This window comes from Trichomycterus rosablanca, chromosome 9 (assembly GCF_030014385.1).
Source record: "Trichomycterus rosablanca isolate fTriRos1 chromosome 9, fTriRos1.hap1, whole genome shotgun sequence".
Classification (NCBI taxonomy): Eukaryota; Metazoa; Chordata; class Actinopteri; order Siluriformes; family Trichomycteridae; genus Trichomycterus; species Trichomycterus rosablanca.
Window position 1 is genome coordinate 20,651,559 of NC_085996.1, and position 22,627 is coordinate 20,674,185.

The window sequence follows — 22,627 nt, forward strand, 5'->3', positions numbered from 1 at the left end:
TGCCAGAAGAAGACCTTTTCTTTCATATCACTACAAACATACACTGATCAGCCATAACATTAAAACCACCTCCTTGTTTCTACACTCAATGTCCATTTTATCAGCTCCACTTGCCATAGCATCACTTTGTAGTTCTACAATTACTGACTGAGTAAGTAGCATGCGTTGTTGGCCCCCTTTCATGCTGTTCTTCAATGGTCAGGACCCACACAGAGCAGGTATTATTTAGGTGGTGGATCATTTTCAGCATTGCAGTGACACTGACATGGTGGTGGTGTGTATGTGTGTTGTGCTGGTATGAGTGGATAAGACACAGCAACGCTGCTTTTTAAACACCTCACTGTCACTGCTGGACTGAGAATAGTCCACCAACCAAAAATATCCAGCCAACAGCACCCCGTGGGCAGTGTCCTGTGACCACTGATGAAGGTCTAGAAGATGACCAACTCAAACAGCAGCAATAGATGATTGTCTCTGACTTTACATCTACAAGGTGGATCAACTAGGTAGGAGTTTCTAATAGAGTGGACAGTGAGTGGACATGGTATTTAAAAACTTCAGCAGCGCTGCTGTGTCTGATCCACTCAGAGTTGTCATTTTTTGTGAGAAAAGTTGTGCCGCACTGAATGCTGGGATTGCCTTTACCGCTAAGGAAGCATCGAATGCTCCCTCATTATTCAGGCAGTTTATAGTTTCAAAATAAGGCACCTTATAAGGCAGCATTTTAAGGTATCTAGGAATTTGAACAGACTTCTTCTCGGGGGAGTGCGTAGGATGATGTGAAATGCATCTATGTAGAAATCTCACTATGTTTTCCGACAGACCCATTGTCTTCTATACCCAGACTACAAAGCCAATGTAAAGTAAGTCAAAATTCACAACTAAGTAAGATATCATGCAAAATAATGAAAACATTACACAGTTTCTCCGGAGCTTAATGATTCTGTGTAACAAATCATTTCTATTTAAATAAACTTAATGACGTTAAGAGTAAGAAGCATTAATAAGAGTAAGCCTTTTAACTTTCCCTATTTAAAAAAATTGTGGAACTAATTTACACTGTTACGTCGAGTGTTATACACCATCCCATTTATATTTTGGGCAGTGTTCCACCTTTACAACTACACCCCTTCACAGCAGTTACTTTAAACTCCAACATCAAAGGCACAGAACTAGTTTAGAACTTTGAAACTGAGTTAATAATTTTACATTTCCACCAACCTTTAAAGCAAATGATCTTACATGTTTGTCAGAATATTTTTTCTTGTTACAAGATCACGTCTGGCTTTGTGAGACTGTAAAAAACCCTTAATCCCAGTTGAGTTTGCAGTGGGTCTTTGAGACATGACCCCAGAAGCAGCTAAACATTCGTCAAAACAGCAGTGCGAGCTTTCTGGAAGGGGAGAAGCGTAAACATTCAGTGTGTGAATCCATCAACTTTACCTTCATCTTACTAAGCAGGGTCCTTAATGCCCGTTTCAGATCAGGCGTCTTCTCCGAGGGTGAGACAGCCTGCCACTGGGAAGGAAAGGTACATTGAGGGCCCAGCAGTGGCTTTTGAGTAGGGTTGAAAGGGATATGAGGGTATATGGGAATGAATAGTGTAATAGGAGCAAAGGTGCAGGATCTTAGACAAGCCCCAGCATACTTTGAGGAATGGGGTGGAATGAAAGCCTTGGGACCAGACTTGGGAGGTTTGGTTGGGAGGATATGGAGAAGGTCGAGCCGGACAGGAACAGCAGCTGCTGTGTGGTTTTGCTGAATCTGGTGTGTGGTTGAATAAATGAAGCCTGCTAGTCCTTATATGAAGGTCGTACAGTGATAATATGGATTGTTGCGACATCAATCTGAATACTAATTAATTGCTATGTTTCCTTTATACAAATAAAAAAGCAACCAATGGGCTAAAATCTCACATATTTCCTAAAACTTAAAAAGTTAAAAGAGATAAAAATTTATTTACTATTAAAACATAGCAATTGGGTGCTGTTTAGTCTATGTTTGTGTTTATTCATTACAACTCTTTTTAAATATGCTAGATGTGATTTTCAAGGGTGGTGGGAGTAGCAAAGAGCTTTACTCAAGTAAAAGTACTGCTATGCATAATACCAAAATACCAAAGTAATGATACTTGAGTAAGAGTAAGAAAGGATCTAGACAAGAAGCAACACATTTACTTTCTCTACAGGATCATCATTATATTACAAGCAGTAGCAACATGATCACAACAATTCTAGCTAAATAAATCTACAGAATTTACACTTATGTTTAGGTATGTTTATACAATTTATGGCCAAAAGTATGCTGACACTCTTAGCTTGTTGGAGTAACTTTACTTTCATAATGGCTTCCAATCATTTGAAAAGGCTTTCCTTTCTTTGACTTTAAGGTATGTGTGTGTGTATGTGGAAATGTGTCCATTTGTGTGGCCAGGCGCTGCTGGACAAGAGGCTGGACTCACAACCAACATTTTAATTAACTCCAAAATTGTTAATTGGATTTGAGGTCAGAGATCAGTGCAGGTCATTAAACTTGTCAGTCCCTGCCGTTATGGACCTTGGTTTGAGCTTAAAGTTGGGAGCATATCATTAATTTCATTTGTTTGATTTTGTAGCAAGAGGTGTTGCTGAAAATCAATAACTAGGAGGGATGTCCACATAATTTTGCAACCATTGTTGATAATTACAGCTTCAAGACATCTATGATGAGAAATAAGCAGCAATGTGGTTTAATCCTGACCAATTCCCTGGGATAAACTGTCTACTAATGGACATGCAAACTCTCCTTCAATAGAAGCTGTAAACGTTTGACTTATATGAACCTATATGCCCAACAGAACCCTAAGTAGGCTCACTAAAGTATATTTAAAATTACCTTAAAAAAAAAAGGGACTATAGTTCATTTGGCAAAGGAGAATAAGATAATATAAACATTTATATTTATCAAATAAATACATAATGTTAAACCTTTTAAATATTTAGTTATTAGCTCTTAATACCACAAATCATTCTGATGTAAGTATATTGAATTACAAATTGCTTTATTTTCAAATGTCAGTTTTTATTTACTAGATCTAAATATTTCTCTAGCAATAACTCTCTTGTTGGATGACATGAGTCTGACTCTCTGTTATTCATTTACAGAATGAGTGATGAAAGTTTTGTTCCTAATCATGAATTGAAAATGACCAGCATTGCTGATCATGTGTTTTATGAAATGAAATACTCATGCTCTCTTGTGCATGTCCACAGATTTACTGACCTCTCTGTCAAACTGGGACAGTGGTGCATCTCCTGCATCCATTCCACCACCTGAGGACAGAGAGCTCTCAGACGGAGACGTCATGGTATTGCGCTTTGAGCTGTAACTGCTACTGGACAGCTCCCTCCTCAAAGCATTGCCATTCTGAGAAGAGGAACCTGTAAAAAGAAATGCTAATTAAGATAGAAAATGTGCCATGATATTACATGGGGCCATTTGGCTGCTAGATGGAAGTTAGAAAGTGTAAACAAATTAAGAAATGATAGATTGTTCACAATTCATTTTGACAAATGAGCCAAGATGTTGGTATTGCTATAGATTTAAAGTATTGTTTTTGGAACTCACGGATACCCAGGCCACTGCTGGCGCTCATGGAGCGCCCAGGTTCGCTCCGATTCTTAGCTAAAGATGGAATACTGACTGAGCCACTGAAGCCAGCCCGACTCTCCTGAGCTCGCACGTTCTGTTGGTAAGAGACAAAGACACAAAAACACATTTTGGCTGGTAAAAAAAAAGTGATTAAAAGTACTCTATGAGGTTTAAGTCTCATTTTCTATACACAATAATGAGCCAAAGAAATTAGGACCACTCACAAATATGTGCATGGCAGTGCCTATTTCAAAACAAGTCACATGAAGATCATCAGGTGTAATCGTTTACACACAAAGGAGGACAAGCCACCTTGTAATGTGCAGAAGTTACAGGACCTGCTGGCAATGTCCTGGTACCAAATATTACAGGACTCCTTTAGATCGTTCATGGAGTCCATGTCTTGGGTCATAGCTGTTATGGTAACATATTATGTGGGTGGCCCTAATGTTTTGGCTCATTGGTGTACCTACTGTTAACACACGTATAAGTTTATCTTATTGTTAAGACTTTTCACTATTAAATACAAATGTTCAAATATAAATTAAACTATAAATGTTTAAGGTTTTTTTGTCATTTAATCTTTTATATAAACTTGGGCACTTGAGCAATACAGTGATAAATCATACATGCCCACTATCACTGAGATCTGGGGTTAGAATCTCAGCTGTGCTAATGGCCAGTCAGGTGTCTAGACAGACATGATTGGTCTGGGAGAGAGAGGGGTTGGACAAACAGCCTAACCATTGGGAGGCACACTTATCAGTGCGCTCTCAGTACCTATCCCAAGCCTGGATAAAAATAAGGAGGGTTGCGTCAAGAAGGGCATCTGGCGTAAACACTGTGCTAAATTAAGTATGCTGAGCAGAATGATCCGCTGTGGTGACCCCCGAAATACTGGAGCAACCGAACGAGGGAGTAGAAACAAGGGAAATAAAAGAAAATAAATAATAGAAACAAAAATCATAAAAAAACTTTTTTTTTTTTAAAGTACAATTTAATGCATCATTAGTTTCCAATCATCTGATACATTCACATTCCCTACAGAACTAGGCTGTGTTAATGAGCACCGTTAGCGAGTCCTGTTGTCTCTCACCATGGGAAGGTCTTTAAGGATCTGCATGCCGTCTCCGGGTCCCATGTGTGCCACGTGGTTGAAGTTGGTGGGGTTAGAAATCAGCTTGCTTCTCTTTTCAGGGTCCCGTAGCATCTCTCTAAACACACACAAATAAGAGGAACATATAAATAAATGGTAACCAGGGAGCTGTCATTTATTTCTTTTTGGCTTGAAGAATATTTATTTTTATATAATTTATTTTATACACTGTTAGCAATATATAAATGAACTGCACATAAAAATGAATATTGTAATTTTGGCATCACCTGACATACTATATGGCCAAGATTATTTGGACACCAAAATTACCATAAGCTTGTTGGATCTTTCATTTCAAAAACAAATGGTACGAAAACCATGCGAGTGACCTCTATGTGATCGTTTCAGCTATCTCTTTCTAGATTGCTTATCACAAAACTTGTGGGAATGTTTCTCTGGGAATTTGTGCCACTTCAGTCATATAAGCATTTGTTTGGCTGGGCGCTGATGTTGGTCAAGAAAGTCTCAATTGATGTTCCAGTTCATTCAAAAGCTGTTTAGTGGGGCTGAGATCAGGGCTCAGTCAAGGTCACTGGAGTTTCTTTAAACCAAGCTTTTCTTCACGTCTTTATAGAGGCAGAGGCATGTTGGAACTGGATAGGGCCTTTCCTAAACAGCTGCTGCAAAGTTACATTATATATAATGTAATATATAATTTGATATAATATCAGTTTGCTTTTTGTGTCTAAAACATGAATTCATGTGAAGGGGTGTTGAAATATTGTAGTTCATATAGTGTATCTGTTCATTCATTCAATGTCTGTTTTACCACTGCTTTATCCTATTTAGGGTCATGGTGAGTACAGTTTACTGAGTGAAATATAGGAAACACCCTGGACAGGTAGCTAGTCTATCACAGGGTAAACACATGTGAAAGACATCTAGGGCAATTTTAGTAGCTCCAATAAACCTGACTGAATGTCAGGACTGCAAGATTATGCAAACCCAACACAGGAAGGACCTGAGCCACCAAGCCACCTATGGCGTATCTAAAACTACTTATTTAGCTAGCAAGTGTAAACAAATAGGAAAACATCTGGCATCATAGCAGGCAATTTGCATAACAATTTGCAATATATAAAGCCTTTGTAGCTGTGTGTGTGTGTGTGTGTGTGAGAGAGAGCTGGTGTACCTCCTTTGTTGTAACCTTTCCTCCTCAGGTATGCGAAATGAGAAGCGTCTCTTGCTGTTCATACTGCGCACCATCTGCTTGCGGCTGTTATCCGACACCTCTGGCACCACAAGCTCATCTCCCTCTGCCACACACACACATTTAAAGATGACACCAGATTCACCCCTCAAGGAACTCAAACTAAACCCGTACAGTAAGATTAGCTCATACCTGCTGTTTTGTTTCTAAAGTAGACGAGTCTCACTGTCTCAGTACCAAGCAGATTGAGAGAACCATCCAAGTTCAGCGGCCGCACCTGTGCACATTTAATTGCATCTGATTACTACAGACAGATAAGGTCATGAGAAGGTTTTGTTGCTTTTGTATCATAATTGTGAACAATTTCTGATCAGCTGACATACATGTATTGATTTGTTATACTGGGACAGCTTTAAAGGGAATAAAATACAGTCTATTTGAACTTAAGGCATAATAAAATTACATGCTGCAAAAACAAACGTGTTTTTAAATGTTGGCAAGTGATCATGGATTGATTAAGTGCAATAACTGTCCTGTTATTTGGAAATAATGAACTAGGGCCCTACAAAATTCACGGGAAAATGTGATTAATTTCTTGGACCTCAGTTTTCAAAAATCACAGATTTCACGGATTTTTAAAGAAAAAGGGTAAAGTACCACATTTCATGGCAGTCATTACATAACACTCATAAATTACATTATAGAATCAATGGAAGCTACAATACACAGCTACCTTAATAGTTGAATGTAAACCTAAAACATCCAGCGACGGTGCAAGGCTTTGTCTCAAATACAAAAATACTCGTCCATATTTTGACACACTCCCCTCTGCGTTCTACCTAGTTTCCAAACTCAGTTACCTGAGTAGTATTTTAGCTGCTTTACACTTCGAGATCTTAGACATTTTTACATACCAATTGCTAACTGAATTGCTGTAGGATTACTTGGACGACTTATAGTACAAATTAACCAGTTAACATGAGGCACTTGAACGCTATGCAAATTAAAAATGTTAAATCGCTAAACACAAAGCTTACATTTTAAATTTCATGGGAAAGGCTCATCTCACAGCTGTGAGTTTGGTAGGGCCTTAATTATAATGGAACAGATTGTCAAGCCACATACTGACCTACAGTATATTTACTCGAATGAGATCCTGAATCTTAAAACCTCTATAAAAGTATATAATCTATAAACCTCATTTCGTAAAGAGCAATAAAAACAAGCACAAATGATTTGCTTATTCTCTAAAGCCTTCATTTAACTGACGATTGAACAAAAAATATATACAAAACTGAAAGTGGTCATGGGCTATCATTTACATTTTCTGCATTTAGCAGACGCTCTTGTCCAAAGCGACTTACAGTATACAGTCTAAGCAATACAGTGTTAAGGGTCTTGCTTAAGGGCCCAACGTTGGCAACCTGGCAGTGGTGGGGCTTGAACCAGTAACTTTTTGATTACTAGTCCAGTACCTTAACCGCTAGGCTACAACTGCTATCATGTTAGTTTCTGTTTGTGTTACGCTCAGTAGACTGCTGTGCCACCCAGTGGCCCTGACACCTTATTCTTGATCATATAATCAGTGATTTAAAATTTTTTTTATTACAAATAATAACAATGTGAAGATCTAAATTAAATACAATTATATCAGAAAAAGAGGTAGAAGGGACCTAAATCCCTAGCAAAATGACAACAACGCTAGTTTTCTTACCTTCATTTATCAATCTCGGATCAAGAGCAAAAATATTTGATTTAATGAATTTAATATTAATTATGAGTAGCTTCATGGTGGGAATCGAAAGCACATCTTACCAATCTCTGGGAATCTAACCTTTTTGAGAGGCATGGTCTGTATCCACTCCATGGAGTTCACGTCAAACACGTCCACAGCATTCTCACTATACACCGAGAGGTAGGGGGCGCTGTAACCTGCAGCATATTTAGTACATAAAACTTTAACCTTACTTTGGCATTTACCTAATCCTCATGGTTTACATTTCATAATAGAGGCTAATGAGTTAACTGTCAATTAATGTTCAAAATACAATGTTTGTGAACCCTTCAGATCTTCACAGCTTTGTTAATGAACTTCTTATGTGTTCTAATCTTCCATTAGTTCTAATGTCCATTTATTGAAAACACTAAGTGAGACTAAGTGAACCCCTTAGCCATTGACTTCTGACTTCCAAAAATCAGGTGTAGTAATTAATGTGAGGAGATGGGTGTGAAAGTAAAAGCAATTTGTACTATTTCTACTTATTCAAGAATTAGAAAAAATTGTTCAGATGAATTTTAAACATCCTAATGAGATTATTCAACCAGACTAGAGCTAAGATGTGCAGTACGTCAACACATAAGCCAAATTACCCTAAAAAACATGTTTTTAGAGACCATGTATCCACATGTATCTGTGTTTAGCTGGATTTATCTCACGTTTCACTTTTTTTTTAATTTTTTTTATTCATTTTTTCCCACTCCCCCACCCCCAAACTTTTATCCCCATTCTAATCGTGTCCAATTACCCTGAATGCGTCCCCTATACAGATTCGACCCTTTGCCGCTGACTGAGGACGCCACTCAACTGACTTGCACCCCCTCCGGCATGCAATCAGTACAGCCTGCATTTTTCACCTGCACGAGCCGAGTCCATACACCGAGAGACACTGCGCACGGCGGGTCACACACCCCTCAATGTTATTCCTCAGCCCTGTGCAGGCGCCGTCAGTCAACCAGCAGGGGCCGCAGTTGTACCAGTTATGAGGACCTATGCTCCGACTCTACCCCTAAGCCCCTGAACAACAGCCAAACGTTGTTCATACTGCCGCCCAACCCAGTCGGAAGGGTAGAGCTGAGTTTTGATACGATGTATCTAGAAACCCAACTCTGGTGAGCTAGCGTACTTTACCGCTGCGCCACCTGAGCGGCTCACGTTTCACTTTTAAACTTGTGTTATAGTTCGAGGTTCTGAGAAATTGTGAGAATCAGCTTTTCCAAGAGAGTCTATAACGCTTATCATTTAAAAAGCTTAACGTGACTTAACATATTAATAAAACGACATAGAAACACTAATCCTCTCTTAATTAATACTGCTCATAATTTCTCTTAAGTCACGTTAAGTTTTGTGCACCGCCACACTTCACTCCACTCACTGACGTTGAGTTTCAAGATACCACTGTGTTGTAAATATGATTTGCTTACAACAGGAAGTGGGTACAGCAGGCCACATCAGCTCCTGCTGCCGTGAGCGTCGACCTTGAGAGTCCACATAGACGCCAATACAGCTGAAGCAGAGCAGCAGCTCCTTGCTGGAAATTTCCACAGCACACAAAGCATCCAGGCCCTGCTGCGTGATGAACGCTAAAGTGTGGTCCTCTGGGTGAAGGAGGCTAACAGGAGAAGCATCTGAGAGCACGTTGTAGCGCATGAAGCCTGCCTGAAAACCCACCACGAGTCGCTCACTTAGCACAGCCATCCACTGCACCACTCCCGGCACCTGCACCAAGGAATAAAGAATTTAGATCATTACACTGGGGTCTTCAAAAAACACGTTTCAAGTTACTAAGCCAAACGCAGGTGGTTACCTGAAACTCTCGGAGGCGCTGGTGACGTGCCTTGCTCTTGTTGATTTCATAACAGATGACTTGCCGCTTCATAGCCACGCACAGACATGTAAGGGCACCGTGGCGCAGGGTTCCAGATGCCAGTGCCTGGCACCCTTTGGTCTCTGGCAGCTTGAAGGAGTCTGTGTCTCGACCATCCAGGCCGGTCATGGGTATGAGGCGCACGTGTCGATTTCTGCCTGAGATCACAGCCAGCAGCTGCTCGGAGGGCATCAACTCCACATGGTGGACCTTCTTGTTGTCGCTCACACGGATGATCTCTGACAGACAGAGAGAGACATAGAGAGAGAGAGAGAGAGAGAGAGAGAGAGGTACAGACGTTTACTTTTCGCCAACTTAGATTAATCAGATACTCTTAGTTTGTATTTTTAAAGGTTCTTTATGTCCATCATTAAAAAAGAAACTGCTAAAGACTTGCTTTTGAAGTACATTTAGTTGATAGAGCATTTTGTTGCAACAGATTGGAGAAAGTCGCTTTCTGTTCCAGCATGAGTGTGCCATTTGGTGGAGTTTGGTATGAAGAAACTTCAAAGGCCAACAACCCCACTGAATTCATAAGGAAAAAACTGGAATGTCTATAGCAAGGCTTTAGACAGCCTGGTTTTCACATCATATATACATCTATATGAAGCATAGACTCCACTAGACCCCTGAAGGTGTGCTGTGGTATGTGGCACCAAAATGTTAGCAGCAGATCCTTTAACTCCTGTAACTTGCGAGGTGCGGCCTCTATGGATCGGACTTGTTTGTCCAGCACGTCCCACAGATGCTCGATTGGATAGGCCAAGTCAACACCTCAAACTCGTTGTTGTGCTCCTCAAACCATTCCTGAACCATTTTTGCATTATCCCGCTGAAAGAGGCCACAGCCATCAGGGAATACAGTTTCCATGACAGGGTATACAGTGGTGTTCAAAAAAATAGCAGTCCAACACCATTACCCTAATAAATCACTGTTGTTAGTAGAAATGCTATTTCTACATAGCAAATACTTTGCCTGAAAGTGTAGTAGAGTAATGAAAACAAAACAAACCCAACAATTAGGACATACATGCCGCTCAATCTGAGTAATTGAAGCATTGATTGAAAGGGGGTTGTTCAAAATAATAGCAGTGAGGAGTTCAATTGGTAAAGTCATTCATTCTGTTGAAGAACGGGTGTCAATTTTGGCCCTTATTTAATGTAGGAGGGGGGCAAATGTTGCACAGGTTGGTCATAGCACATTTCCTTTTGAAATACTGGGTAAAATGGGTTGTTCCAGACATTGTTCTGATGAACAGCATACTTTGATTAAAAAGTTGATTGTAGAGGGAAAAAACATACAGAGAAGTGCAGCAAATTATGGGCTGCTCAGCTAAATTGATCTCAAATGCCTTGAAGTGAAAACCAAAACCTGAAAGACGCAGAAGGAAGCGTGGAACTACTGTTCGAATGGATCGAAGAATAGCCAAAAAAGAAAGAATAGTCAACATGACAATGACCCAAAACATTATGGTTACAGACAAACAAGATTGAGGTAATAGAGTGGCCAGCCCAATACCTTGACTTCAATCCCATAAAGAACTTGTGGGCTGAAATCTGAAGTGCGTTCTTTTGAGGAAAACCCAAAAATGCAGAAGAATTGTGGAATGTAGTCTAATCATTGGCTTGAAAAACCTGTTCAGAGGTGCCAGAAGTTGGTCGACTACATGCAACACAGATCTCGGAAACAATAGTTATGCCACTAAATATTAGTTTGGTAATTTAAAGTAAAAAAAATTTCAGTTTATAGATACATTTTTTGAGTTTTTAAAGAAAAATGCTGCACTGCTATTTTTTTGAACAGCCTAATATTCATTTTTCTTAACTTTCTGTAAAGGATTAACACAAACTGGCTAATATTTGTTATTATAATGATTTTGCGCTTTATTCACTTCTTTAAAATCACTGCTATTTTTTTGGTCTGCAACAATGCTTAGGTAGGTGGTACGTGTCAAAGTAACATCCACATGGATGGCAGGACCCAAGCTTTCCCAGCAGAACATTGCCAAAAGCATCACACTGCCTCCACCGGCTTGCCTTCTTCCCACAGTGCATCCTGGTGCCATGTGTTCCCCAGGTGAGCAACGCACACGCACCCGGCCATCCACGTGATGTAAAAGAAAACGCGATTCATCAGACCAGGCCACCTTCTTCCATTGCTCCGTGGTCCAGTTCCGATGCTCACGTGCCCATTGGGGTCAGCATGGGCACCCAGACTGGTCTGCGGCTATGCAGCCCCATACACAACAAACTGTGATGCACTGAGTATTCTGACACCTTTCTATCAGAACCAGCATTAACTTCTTCAGCAATTAAATATGTTAAGTGCACTTTGACAATAATAATTATTATAACGTCATTAAATAAACCTGGATTCATATACGGTATCGAGAAGGGTTGTTTTACCAGCATTGTAAACTTTTAGTGCCACCCAGTGGTAGAACGGTGGGACTGCCTGTCTTTTATAACGAGGCTAAAACCTGTCGTCTGTTCTGCAATACTCACAAACCAATGGTCAGATGCTAATGCATCCACAGTACACAAAGTAATTCATTTACCGTCTTTGGTGACATGGACCACGTAAAGCCCCTCTTCATTACCCAGGGCCACACGCTCATGGTCTGAAAAATAAGTAAAAACAACTGCACTTAATACATTAAAGCCTAATTAATAAAATACACAGGTGTACAGTACAATTAAATTCCTTCTTGTTTGGAAGTTGGGGTCAAAGCGCAGGGTCAGCCATCACACGGCACCCCTGGAGCCAATGGGTTCAGGCCCTTGCTCAAGGGCCCAACAGTGGTTGCACGGCAGAGCTGCGATTGAAACTATCAACCTTTCAATTGCCCAAAGCTCTACCTACCCACTTGGCTACAACTGTCCCAAATTCTGTTCTCTGTTATCAAAACACTAGCTGTACAGATGTGTGGTGTTGGTGGAAGTGATGCAGTACCTATAATAGCAGCAGTTTGGGTGGTTTTGATAAGAGGCAGGGTGCTATCGTAAGCCTCTTTCGGTGCATAAATGGAACGCTCCTTCAGCTTGTTCTTCTTGAGGATCCGCTGTAACTCGCTGAGCAAAGCAACCCACTTAGTGCGCTCGTTGTCACTGTCAGCCAGAATCAATATGGATGTTTTCTGTCCTGAGGAGGAATACAGCTGAGCAGCGGTTACCTAGGAAATAAAATCATTATAAGTTGTATACATAGCATAAAACTATCAAAAACTAAAGTCCACTAGATTTTCTGGCCACAAATATGTAAATAAACCTCTGGATTACTAAGTCCAGGTGTTTCAGCCATACCAAACAGGAGTACTAATTAAGTACATACAAAAATAATTATTATTCATTTATTTTATTAGGATTTTAATGTCATGTTTTACACACTACATTCATTACATTCAGGACAGGACAGGTAGTTACTGGTTACACAAGATTCATCAGTTCAGGTTTTAATGTCAAATACGGACATTAACGATTTTGTATCTCCAGTTCACCTCACCTGCATGTCTTTGAACTGTGAGTGGAAACCGGAACTCCCGAAGGAAATCCACAAAGACATGGGGAGAACATGCACATTTCACACAGGAAGGACCTGGACCACCCCACCTGGGAATCAAACCCAGGACCTTTGAGGCTCTGAGGCGACAGTGCTACCCACTGTCAGTGCCACCCACATTTCAGGCTAGTCGTGGTGATATAACAGGGTTGTGTGCCAGCATATTATATTCTATCAATTTAAGCATAGTTTAAATGCCACAGACTGTGTTAATATTGTTGCTGACAACATCCTCCATACTGCTCCATGTCCCAACACCAAGCCATTTTAAACTGGCCCCATGAACAAGGCAGTAAAATCAGTGTACTTTATGATCTCTCCAGTCAAAAAATCAAAACTAAACAGAGCATATTTGGAATGTGGTACTTCAAATCTGTAGCAATTACAGGATGCAGTTATGTCAACCTGGACCAAAATTCCACCAAATGTACATTTTTACTTTCAGATTTTAAATGTATTTTCGCTAAGGATGAGCACATAACTATTCTCTTACTCTGAATATGCAGGGAACATCCTTCCTGTTAGCATGGATGACATCTGAGGCAAGAACAGAGCTAACTGAGAACTCTTCATCCCTGTGCAACAAAGAGGAACAGGTATGAAAAAATTAACTACGTTTTAATTGACGATTCACGAAGGAACCTTTACTCACCTCATGTCAATAACCTGACTCACTGCTACACTGGGCTGGGTAGTTTTGGTCTCTCCTAGCTCGTACAGAAAAAGCTTAAAGTCACACACCACAGCCAGAGCCCTCTGCCAGCCCTTCTTCACACCCGTGGGTTTCGGTACCTAAAACGTTTTTTACCTTATTAGTTCATTTCTGGTCAACAAGTAAAAAAAATCGAAATCTTTATTGCCAGTGGAATCTTCTAAAATATAAAAACACTTGTCTGCGTATCCAGGACAGTAGACATAAATTCACTGGGTTGCCTAAAATATACACCAACGAGGCATAACATTATGACCACTGACAGGTGAAGTGAATAACACTGATTATCTCTTCATCACAGCACCTGTTAGTAGGTGGGATATATCAGGGAGCAGTGAACATTTTATCCTCAAAGTTGATGTGTTAGAAGCAGGAAACAATGGGCAAGCGTGAGGATTTGAGCGAGTTTGACAAGGGCGAAATTGTTATGGCTAGACGACTGGGTCAGAGCATCTCCAAAACTGCAGCTCTTGTGGGGTGTTCCCGGTGTGCAGTGGTCAGTATCTATCAAAAGTGTTCCAAGGAAGGAACAGTGGTAAACCAGCGACAGGGTCATGGGCGGCCAAGGCTCACTGATGCACATGGGAAGCGAAGGCTGGCCCGTGTGGTCCAATCCAACAGACGAGCTACTGTAGCTCAAATTGCTAAAGAAGTTAATGCTGGTTCTGATAGAAAGGTGTCAGAATACACAGTGCATCACAGTTTGTTGAGTACGTGAACATCAGAACATGTCCAAGAAGCAATGGAAGAAGGTGGCCTGGTTTGATGAATCACATTTTCTTTTACATCACGTGGATGGCCGGGTGCATCGCTTACCTGGGAAACACATGGCACCAGGATGCACTATGGGAAAAAAGCAAGCCAGTGGAGGCAGTGTGATGCTTTGGGCATTGTTCTGCTGGGAAACCTTGGGTCCTGCCATCCATGTAGATGTTACTCTGACACGTACCACCTACCTTTCATGGAAACGGTATTCCCTGATGGCTGTGGTCTCTTACAGCAGGATAATGCTCCCTGCCACAAAGCAAAAATGCTTCAGGAATGGTTTGAGGAGCACAACAACGAGTTTAGGTGTTGACTTGGCCTCCAAAGTCCGATCCATGGAGGCCCCACATCGCAACTTACAGGAGTTAAAGGATCTGCTGCTAACATCTTGGTGCCAGATACCACAGCACACCTTCAGGGGTCTAGTGGAGTCCATACCTTGACTGGTCAGGGCTGTTTTGGCAGCAAAAGGGGGACCAACACAATATTAGGAAGGTGGTCATAATGTTATACCTGATTGGTGTATAGTGTCTTGTTGCCTCACCATTAACACTGTTAAATAATATTTTTATTCTACCTGGATGGCAGACACAAACTTGAAACTTGGTATATATTTAAGTCAGTTTACCCGAACGTAGCCCTCATAGGCAGTGCCAATGCCCCTCAGTGGATCGATGCCAAGTGGACCCTTGGTCTGGTCAGGAGGAACCGGACACACTGATGGAGCCTTATCCGCACACGTCACATGACAAGAGAAATTACAAACTGCAAGGAAAAAGATTGAATAGCAGGTTAAATAATGATTAAAAATATGTTCATTTTAAATAATCTTATTTAAAGTAATTAATAAAAAAAATTAAAACAGTTGGAATTCTCTTAACAAGCCTGACATGTTATAATGACCTGGAACACTTCTGACTCAGTCAAGTGAACTGAATCAAACAAATTTAATTGAGTACAATCAGGTCCATCCACTCTTTTTTTTACCAAATAGCTGTGATGCAATCTTAAGTGATCATTGTAATGCCCACAACCGCCACTTAAAGGTTCGTACCATGCATTTCACCCTTTTTTCTCCAAATCTAGTCGTATCAAATTCCCCAAAGTAATCTCCTCCTCTGCTGCAGACTGTTACCCTGACTGAAGAGAGCTGCAAACTACACGACAGAAAATGCTTCTCACAAAGCAGTATCATGTAAGAACAGTCACACACTACTAGCTGTAATATTTTCATCTCTCGGGAAGGCTCGACCAGTCAACAGAGGCCACAATTGCAACAGCAACAATCCACCCTCCCAGAACACAGTCACTTGTGTTTATTGGGTTTACTTTTATATACACTTCAATTATCAAATGTTGCATTTGTAATATTAACTTTTGAGCTTTAAATGGCTGAATTTTATTCCCCTACAGAGTGAATCCTCCTTCACTACAGAAGAAGTACACATAGGAAGGGACGGACAGTAGTAATCACTTCAAAATAGAGAGCAATCAGTGTAAGAGGTTATTTACTACGCAAATGCACATCCTTAAACACGCTGGGTAAAATAATTGGAAATAATTATTATTGCAATATCGCTTTCTGTTTATTAGCCATTTAAAGCTGTGTATGAAACGTTTTGTATTTATTGCATTATTAAGTAAATAAAAAAGTATTACTATAGTATTCTGCTACAAGTTTCCCTGTAGAAAATTCAAGAGCTGACTTGACTGGACAGAGACATGACTGTTGGTGCCAGACAGGCTGCTTTGTGTAGAAACTAGGGATGTAACAATACACTCTACCCACGATGCGATGAGATTCACGATACTGGGTTCACGATACGATTTTTTCAAACTAAAATTAAAGACGCAACAAGGTCCTGGGTTCGATCCCCAGGTGGGGCAGTCCGGTTCCTTTCTGTGTGGAGTTTGCATGTTCTCCCCGTGTCCGAGTGGGTTTCCTCCGGGTGCTCCGGTTTCCTTCCACAGTCCAAAGACATGCAAGTAAGGTGAATTGGAGACACTAAATTGTCCTCGACTGCGTTCGATATACAGTGGCAAGGAAAAGTATGTGAACCTTTTGGAATTTTATGGTTTTCTGCATTAATTTGTCATAAAATGTGATCTGATCCTCATCCAAGTCAAGCGTATTGACAAATATAATGTGCCCAAAATAATAACACAAAAAAAATAAATTTTCTTTCAGGTCTTTATTGAACACACTCATTCAACATTCAAAGTGGTAGTGGAAAAAGTAAGTGAACTCTTGGAATTAATAGCTGGTTGACCCCCCTTGGCAGCAATAACCTCAACCAGGCACTTCCTGTAGCTGTGGATCAGACCTGCACATTGTTCAGGAGGAATTTTAGCCCATTCTTCCTGGCAGAACTGCTTTAGCTCCGTCATGTTCCTTGGACGCCTCATGTGTACGGCTCTCTTCAAGTCAATCCATAGCATTTCTATAGGGTTGAGATCTGGGATCTGGCTCCGCCACTCCAAAAGGCGGATTTTGTTTTTCATAAGCCATTCTGTTGTGGACTTGCTCCGGTGTTTTGGGTCATTGTCCTGTTGCATCACTCAACTTCTACAGAGTTTCAGCTGGCGTACAGACACTCTCACATTATCCTGTAGAATTTTTTTATACACTTGGGAATTCATCTTCCCCTCAATGACTGTAAGCTGGCCAGGCCCTGATGCAGCAAAGCAGGCCCAAATCATGATGTTCCCTCCACCATACTTGACGGTTGGGATGATATTTTCATGATGATGTGCAGTGCCTTTTTTACGCCAGATGTATCGCTGCGTGTTCTTTCCAAATAGTTTCATCTGTCCACAAAACATTTTGCCAGTACAGTTGTGAAGTGTCAATGTGCTCTTTCGCAAACTTCAGGCATGCAGCAATGTTCTTTTTAGTAAGCAGCGGCTTCCTTCGTGGTGTCCTGCCATAGACACCCTGCTTGTTCAAGGTTTTACGAACTGTAGACTCATGAACACAGATGTTAGCCTGTACCAATGCCGCCTTCAAATCTTTGGCTGTCACTCGGGGTTGTTTCTTCACTTTATTGATGAGTCTCCGTTGTGCTCTTGGGGTCATTTTGACTGGGCGCCTACTTCTTGGCAGAGTAGCCACAGTCCCAAATTGTCTCCATTTGTAGATTGTTTGCCTTACTGTAGACTGATGAATTTCTAAAGTCTTTGAAATCACTTTGTAACCCTTTCCAGCTTTATGTAAATCAACAATATTTGATCGTAGATCCTCTGAAAGCTCTTTTTGGCGAGACATGGCTTACATACGCGTATGTAAGTGTGGAGCTCCTTCTTGTGTGGAGCAAACTCAAAAAGTCTAAGTGGTTTTTTATCAGTCAAAGTAGCTCTAGTCCACACCTCCAAACTCATTTTCTTAACAAGACTCCAGGTATGCTAACACCTGACTCCAATTAGCTTTTTTGAGATCATTAACTCAAGGGTTCACATACTTTATCCACTAGCACTATGATGTTTTTATGGTTGTTCTCAGTGAAGACATGAAGTATCAAAATTTTTGTGTGTTATTATTTTAGGCACATTATATTTGTCGATACGCTTGACTTGGATGAGGATCAGATCACATTTTATGACAAATTAATGCAGAAAACCATAAAATTCCAAGAGGTTCACATACTTTTTCTTGCCACTGTAACCTTGTGAACTGATGAACCTTGTGTATTGAGTAACTACCGTTCCTGTCATGAATATAACCAAAGTTTAAACATGATGTTAAAATCCTAATAAACAAACAAATTGAAGACAAATTATTCCTTTTATTATTTCTCTTAAAAAAAGAAAATAAAATACTGTATGTGTGATTATCTTTTATATATCTAAATAATGAATACCCTTTTATTTCTGAGGTAGCTACAAACTATGCAAAGCAATTTTGAATTAAGCCCAATTTGGCTGAAAATCTCCGAATTTGGCAACCAGGCGTATCGCACCATTGACGTTCAACAAGGCGAGGTGAATAGCGCCAGTGCCTTCTGCTGTTTAAAGTGAATATCAATTTATTTTACATATCAAATCGATTTGAATCGTGGAATTTTTTATTCGGTTATTAACTGTATTGTGGTGAATCGTTACATCCCTAGTAGAAACTGCTAATCTTCTGGAATGTTCACACATATAACAGTTTGTGAAGTTTACACAGATGCTGCAAAAACATCCAGTGAGTGGCAGTTCTGCTGATGGAATCACCCTGTTTCTGAGAGATGTCAAAGGAGAATGAACAGCTTGGAGTTGCATAATATCACAAAGCATGTCGTTTTTTTAACTGGTTCCATGAACACAACCATGAGTTTGGTGAACCTCAATGGCCTCCCTGGTCAATAGAAGTGAATCTAACTGAGATCCTTTACAATGTAGTGGAACGGGAGATTTGCAAATCTGCTACATTGTTCTGATGAGTCTACCTTAGGTTCTATCTTAGTAAGCATGGTGTTTCTAAAACAGTGTTTAGTGGGAGTGTTTAAACAACATCTTTAAGTTTTTTCTCTATTGATTTCCTTGGTTTCTCACCTTCACAAGTGCAGCCCTGGCGAATGAGGCCGACCATCAGCGATGTACACTGGTTACACTTGGTAGGAACACTGAAAGACTTTACTACAAACTGATGAGCTTTGGGCTGCAATACAGAGTAAATTAAATAAGCAGTGTTAAACTATAAAATGATACCAATATAAAATGATACTGATATGAAAAAATATACAGGTATATATACGTATCTGCTACATTGGTTTGAAAATCAAGTTTACACTGATTATCATAATAACTACTTGCTTACTTTGGGAGACGAGTGCTCGAGGCTTCCATAGCTGGATCTGCTGGTCGGGGTCTGAAGACGTGATGCATGGTCAACCAGCTGCAAGACATCAATGCCAAACCATATCAGTGCCAAATAGCAGTACTAAAGATCAAACCCTTTCTTTATCTGTTTAACAGTAATGATGCTTAACGTTACCTCCAAGGGCTCCATGTCACTAGCAGTGGATGGTGAGCGTGAGCGTGATATACGGCGTGCTTTGGAATCTCCATCCCTTGATGGCGTGTTGGAGGGAGTGAAGTCACCAGAGTCGATCTGTGAAAACAGAGTTAGACAGAGGCATGAGAGAAGCAGGAATCTCTTTTCTTTGTTTACTGTATCACACACCATAGCATACAAGAAAAAGAATCTGCCCACACTTTCATGCAGATGAGTTGGGTTTAAACAAGATGATTTCATAATCTGCTTCAGATCATAAACACGATCAGAATAAAGTCAACAAAATGTTTCTAAATATTGATAAATTGTATAAATGATAAATTCTGTCAATGAATCATGTTCTATTAATAAAATCTAAATATTTCCATAGGCTGCTTATTGGATGTTATAATCTATTATATAATGTAACGTAATGGACTGGTCTAGTTTTATGCAGTAGATTCAGCCATCCCATTCAGTCAGTAAAAGTAGCTAAAATAAACTAAAAACTACCTGATGGCACGCCCAGGTGGCGCAGCGGGATATTCCGCTAGCACACCAGTGCAGAGATTCTGAACTCCTTGGTTCAAAACTTGACGTTGCCCCCGGTCGGTTGGGCGCCATCTAGTGGGCATAATGCATAATGCCTGCAGCAGACACTAACTGCCCACCGTGTCTGCTAGAGCGGGATGACTATGTGGGTGGGGTCTTCAAATGCTGTGCAAGGACCCTGATTAGCAAATAGAGGCGCCTGTGCAGAATGCATGGGCAAAAAAAAGGGGTCCGTTAGGACTGCGCACATGTTGAAGGACGTGTGAGCAGCAATATACCCTCCTTGAATGCAATCCGGGATCCTTAGCAGCAGAAGACAAATTGACTACACTAAAATCTGGAAAAATGCATAAATAAAATTAAAAACTACCCGATGGCTTAGATTGATCCACTTTTTAATGGTTTGGAAACTGAAGGATTTGAAGAATTGTTTCGGTTTTTCAAGTTCACTGAGTTTCGAGTTTTAAAACCTAATTTGACCCAGAAATGACTATTTATGCTGTATGATTTTTGTGTAGCTTCCATAGTAAATCTTCAGAAATTAGGCAGGCAGGCCCAAAAATTAGGAAATGTATGTCAACACTCAATCTAAACCATCGAGTAGTGTCTTCTGCTGCTGGGGATCCCGAATTGCATTCAAGGAGGGTAAATTGCTGCTCCTCCGATACTGAGGTGATGGAACACAATGTAAACATACATTTGTCCCAATTCTTTTGAGTGTGTTGCAGGCATCAAATTTGCAATTTGTTTATATTTACAAAATACAATTAAGTTGGTCAGTGCAAACTTTAACCCTTGTATTGTGCAATATAACTATCAGCATAATCCTCTCAATCTTATTTCAAACTGAGATTTGACTTTTTCTAATGTGACCCCAGATATTCACAATGTTTGTGACAAATGACAGGTTGTTTTTTTAGGTTTGGGTTTTAAAAAGTAATTAAGCTGTCTTTTTATTAGAGGTTTAGCAAGGCAGGTCATTTTAACCATTAGTACAAAGGAAGACTACACAAGGGTTAAAATAATAAAAGCTGATTTCACACAGAAGTGCCCTAATATGAAACCCACAAAGACAGTAATCGCAATCCACACAACAGTGTTCATGTACTAGCAACTACCCAGCATTTCACCCAACAAGTAAACCCAGATCCAGTGCAGCACAAATGGAGGTCTATCAGAGATCAGTGACTGTTATTTACAGCCTTACCGAGTCAATGAGAATTCAAACCAAAAGGCCAAAATACAATGCAAAGTGAAAAGGCCACAACACCCAGCCCACATGCAGGACAAAGAAAACGAGCACACAGTCAACCACAAAGCCATAAACCACATAATAACAGGGAGGAAAATGAGTGCAAAAGTAAAATCATTGCATGTCAAATCAATTGCTGCATCGATAGGGTAAAGGCAAAGCACAATCACCGAAACCACAGAGAAAATTTGATTAAAGGTTCCTCATGCTAAACAACATTGACCATGCCATACACAGAAAGCACACAATGCCACAGTTCTGGGATCAGAGCAAGAAAATCGAGCCTTACGCGCCGGCCTTTGCTTCCAGGACCACATGAAGGTGAACGCTTGAAAAGGGAACAAGAAGCAAATTATTTAACACAGTGCAGTGTGTGATGTGATGTTATGGCGGGTTTTTAAGATTTTAACTGCTAAAAGGGAATTGAATAGGAAAAGGGGGCATGTTGGAACACATAATATCAAGTTGTTGGATCTCTGGATGCTCTCCAGGTCTACAGCACAAAGAGGCTGAAGCAGGAGTCTCTAACAGGAACAGGGTGGGGTGCTCACAGGCAGTGAATACGATATCTAAATACAGCACAGTTCACCTAGAGCACAATTAACCTTTTACTGTTGATTCAAGATAAAGAAAAGGCATGTCATTAAGTCATTATGAAGAAAAATGCATGTTGAAATGCAAGTAAGTGCATTGACTGGCCAAAAGTATAAGGACATGTGTTTTAGCCACATCCATTGCTTATGGGTTTATAAAATCAATTGTATACATGTACTAATGTAATGCAACAGTACACAGAAAACCTTTGCTGTACATATAATACGTATATATAAATAGACTTGTGGATTTCAGTTCAGTAAACAGTGGTGGCTCAGTGGTTAAAATACTGGACTAGTAATCATAAGGTTGCCGGTTCAAGCCTCACCACCACCACTGTTGGGCCCCTGACCCTCTATTGCTCTATTATTTATTCATAATTGTAAGACCCTTCGGATAAAAGTGCTGCTAAATGCTTAAAATGTAAAATGTAAATGTAGTAAACAAAAACCAGTGCATGTGTGGCAACACCACAGATAAAAAAGCCTTTTTTTAGGCTGTGTACCAAACCACACACTACTGCACTAAATACAACTGTATTCATTAGAACACCGATCACTATGTAGTATGCAGAAACTTGTACGTGGTTTGGAAGGCAGGCTCTGTCTTCAGATCAGACTATAAACAGCTTATAAGAGA

The 22,627-nt window shown here is 40.3% G+C and overlaps 1 protein-coding gene across 1 annotated transcript in view; it reads right to left on the minus strand.

The window, feature by feature from the left end:
• Window positions 1-22,627, minus strand: part of cdc42bpab (CDC42 binding protein kinase alpha (DMPK-like) b) — a 130,790-nt gene that overhangs the window by 2,252 nt on the left and 105,911 nt on the right. Inside the window, exons 22-39 of the mRNA XM_063002052.1 lie at window positions 21,684-21,722; window positions 19,591-19,707; window positions 19,414-19,491; window positions 19,149-19,254; window positions 15,244-15,380; window positions 13,791-13,930; window positions 13,632-13,713; window positions 12,533-12,752; window positions 12,138-12,200; window positions 9,521-9,819; window positions 9,138-9,432; window positions 7,771-7,868; window positions 6,129-6,213; window positions 5,919-6,042; window positions 4,727-4,844; window positions 3,607-3,724; window positions 3,262-3,419; window positions 1,444-1,518 (exon numbers count right to left, since the gene is read on the minus strand). Of these exons, the coding sequence (XP_062858122.1) occupies window positions 1,444-1,518; window positions 3,262-3,419; window positions 3,607-3,724; window positions 4,727-4,844; window positions 5,919-6,042; window positions 6,129-6,213; window positions 7,771-7,868; window positions 9,138-9,432; window positions 9,521-9,819; window positions 12,138-12,200; window positions 12,533-12,752; window positions 13,632-13,713; window positions 13,791-13,930; window positions 15,244-15,380; window positions 19,149-19,254; window positions 19,414-19,491; window positions 19,591-19,707; window positions 21,684-21,722 (2,352 nt within the window). The remainder of the gene's footprint in view (window positions 1-1,443; window positions 1,519-3,261; window positions 3,420-3,606; window positions 3,725-4,726; window positions 4,845-5,918; window positions 6,043-6,128; window positions 6,214-7,770; window positions 7,869-9,137; window positions 9,433-9,520; window positions 9,820-12,137; window positions 12,201-12,532; window positions 12,753-13,631; window positions 13,714-13,790; window positions 13,931-15,243; window positions 15,381-19,148; window positions 19,255-19,413; window positions 19,492-19,590; window positions 19,708-21,683; window positions 21,723-22,627) is intronic.